Here is a 2873-nt window from a genome sequence, read left to right as displayed (position 1 = left end):
CCCACCATCGTAAACAATTACAAATATTTTGGTCTTTAATTTAAAAATCACACACAAACCGCAAAACAACTTTTAATGTCACCGCGAATGTTTGTCACCAGTAAATGGCGTTGACTCCAATTTTGGCTTCACTACACGAATACGGCTAGTAAAGGATGTTACGCGTCCCCTCTCTTTCCTTGTCTAAGAGTTCAACTACCGATGGTGGCGCTGCGAAACGTCATATTACTCGTTGCCGATGACAGTTGAGACTTGTCAATTTATTGGACTTGATGACAATACTTACACACTTTTTGGTCTGTTTCTATTTCTGTAAAACCTTGCAAAAGTTGATTAGAACTCAACAAAACCAATCGCAATCAGATGTAATCGTCAATGTCGACAAACCAGTGTCAAATTACTACTTAACTTGTAGTTATAATTTTAGCCACCAGAAGACGTATCGACTTTTGAACTTGCAAATTAGAGCCAGCACGTATATTTCTAAAGTATATAGGAACCAAGGTGTCCTCATGAATGAATCTCTAGTACGGTAATCGTGCTTCAAATACGGTATTCATAGAACAAGACGGTATTTTCAAATGGCTTTTACGGTAATACGCGTTTGAAAAGTTGGCCACCCTGCTAGGACCCTTGAGCCAACACCATCTCGAGAAGACGACTCTTACCACCCGGAAGCAAGTCAGAGAGCGTCCGCGAAAGAAGCAGAAAATTGGAAAAATAATAATACTTTATTCGCTGCAATAAAAAACATGAAAAACAACGCTAAAATTAGATAGGTACATTAACATTTCAAAACAAGTTGAGTTAAATTTGAAGACACGCCACTCAACACTCAATGAGACCAGATAACAAATACATGCGAGCAACTGTGCCAAATAGTGTCCGATTCTATGAAATGTAAATCCCGAAAAATTCCAATCAAACAAATCACAGATACCTTAATAGCTTTGATGCTGGTCGTTCCGCAAAGGACAAATCAAGTCTCTGGCATTCGAAAGCGCAGTTGTTGCGCTCGGTGTCCATTTTTAGCGCATTATATAAATGTGCCTGCAACATAAACAATAACAGTAACCACCAGGTCTACCGGTTTTTCGGTAGATCTACCGATTTGTCAAGGAACCTAACGATCTACCGATACCATGCAGATTTCTACCGAAAAGTTACAAATAAAAGTTAAAAACAATTCCGTGGATTACTTAAAATAATATAACATATTTCCATTCATGATCAAAGTACGTTGGTAATAGCAGACATGTTATTTTAGCACATCCCGTATATTAGAGTTCTTTTTCAAACATAAAATGTATGAAGCCCGCCATATAGATCATAAATATGATAAAATTATGTTTTATGGATTCTGCAATAGTGAGATCAGGTTCCCTACAATTTATTTCTGACGTTGCAATGATATTCCCAAATTTAATAAATGATAGTGAATTACAAGGTCTGGACACATCCAGACTGTCTGTTGCGAAATGTTGAAATAAAAAAAAATTTAGAAATATTGAAGAGTTCTGGAGCCAAGTACAAATATTGAAATATGGAGCTGATACATTCATGTTTCCAATTTTAACCAATTTTATTTGTAACCTGCTTATTCTACCTCACTCATCAGCCAAGTTGAACGGATATTTTCACAGGTTAATCTAATGAAAATTTAGTTGAGAAATAAGCTAAAAACGAGTACAATTTCATCTATACTTCTTTACTGACTAATGTTTATTTTAGTCTTGCGAATTTTAGTATGCAAAAAACGCGCGATTTTTTGGGGCTCTTTTTTTTGTGGTGAGGTTTTGGACCACCCAACCAGCTCTAGGTGTGCGTAACAGAGAATTTCCAAATTCTCACCAGATGGAGCCCTTAATAATGAAAGAAAAATGAGTCTACCGATTTTCTACCGAAAAGTGTCGAGCTTTTCTGAGCTGAACTGATCAGCAGTGCATTTGCGGCTCATTGTCGCCTACCTGTATGTTCAGCACATTCTTGACTCTGGCGTTAGCTTCCAGCTTTTTGAAGTCGTTCTTGACCGTCTCTAGATCGTTGACTGCTTGCAACAATGTTTTGCGGTAGCTTTCTTCTTGGGATTTATCGGAGTTTAGGATCTTGATCCTGATGTAGAGTTGATTGGCTCGGGCACGATCGTAGAGACTCCCATTGCCCATAATTTCGGTCATGCACTTCCGCTGCTTCAGGTTTCTGAGCGCCTGAGTTTGCATAGCTGCAAAACAACCTATCACAAACTGTTCGACCAACAATTTCCTAAATGTTTACATTGTGCCAGAAATGAGTGGGAAATGTGCAAATGGATTAGTGCAATCAAGTATGCCAGTCCCGACGTTGTCGCCTCCATTAAACAGGTCTCCAAGAGAGTCTCCGCAACCCCTACTGCTGAAGAGTTGCTCGTATAATAGATTTCGGCCTGGAGAAGTTTGGCACGGAGTAGGCAATACTTGCCGTCGTTCAAGTGTTCGTCCCGATTGTAATGCTGAAAAGCCGTTTCGTAGAACCAGCCGGATCGGGAGTACCGATAAATGAAAATTTACCTTTAAAATAACGCCGACGATGGCATGGGCTCGAGTGAATTCGCCTCGATACAAGTTGACTTCGGCCATTTTTAAAAGGCCCTCCCATTTGTCCAACACTTTTATCTTCTGAGCAACTTCCTCTGCCACACTATACCTTTGGTGGTAGAGAGCGAGGGTGTAATGCGACCAATTCTCGACTAACATCCAGTTTCTAGCAAGCGGCTCGTGCGGGTATTTGGTCTTCATATACTGGAGAATTGTATTTGTGAGAGCATATTCGCCCTAGAATAAACCAGTGAATTGCTTACAGATTACGAGAACGTTGGCACAGTAAATAAAACGCTG

General features: G+C 39.6%; 1 protein-coding gene across 2 annotated transcripts in view; it reads right to left on the bottom strand.

Annotated features, from left to right (window-relative positions):
* Positions 1-712: 712 nt before the first annotated feature.
* Positions 713-2873, bottom strand: part of LOC109534402 (anaphase-promoting complex subunit 5) — a 5739-nt gene continuing 3578 nt past the window's right edge. For both annotated transcript variants that reach the window (XM_019900074.2, XM_019900073.2), the window contains exons 8-11: positions 2547-2810; positions 2275-2488; positions 1968-2221; positions 713-1050 (exon numbers count right to left, since the gene is read on the bottom strand). In XM_019900074.2, coding sequence (XP_019755633.2) covers positions 931-1050; positions 1968-2221; positions 2275-2488; positions 2547-2810 — 852 coding nt within the window. In that variant the 3' untranslated portion in view covers positions 713-930. The remainder of the gene's footprint in view (positions 1051-1967; positions 2222-2274; positions 2489-2546; positions 2811-2873) is intronic.

The sequence above is a fragment of the Dendroctonus ponderosae genome, unplaced genomic scaffold (assembly GCF_020466585.1).
Source record: "Dendroctonus ponderosae isolate FM_Combo_2020 unplaced genomic scaffold, Dpon_F_20191213v2 Dpon_F_20191213_8, whole genome shotgun sequence".
Taxonomy (NCBI): Eukaryota; Metazoa; Arthropoda; class Insecta; order Coleoptera; family Curculionidae; genus Dendroctonus; species Dendroctonus ponderosae.
This window is presented reverse-complemented; position numbering and strand designations above follow the sequence as displayed.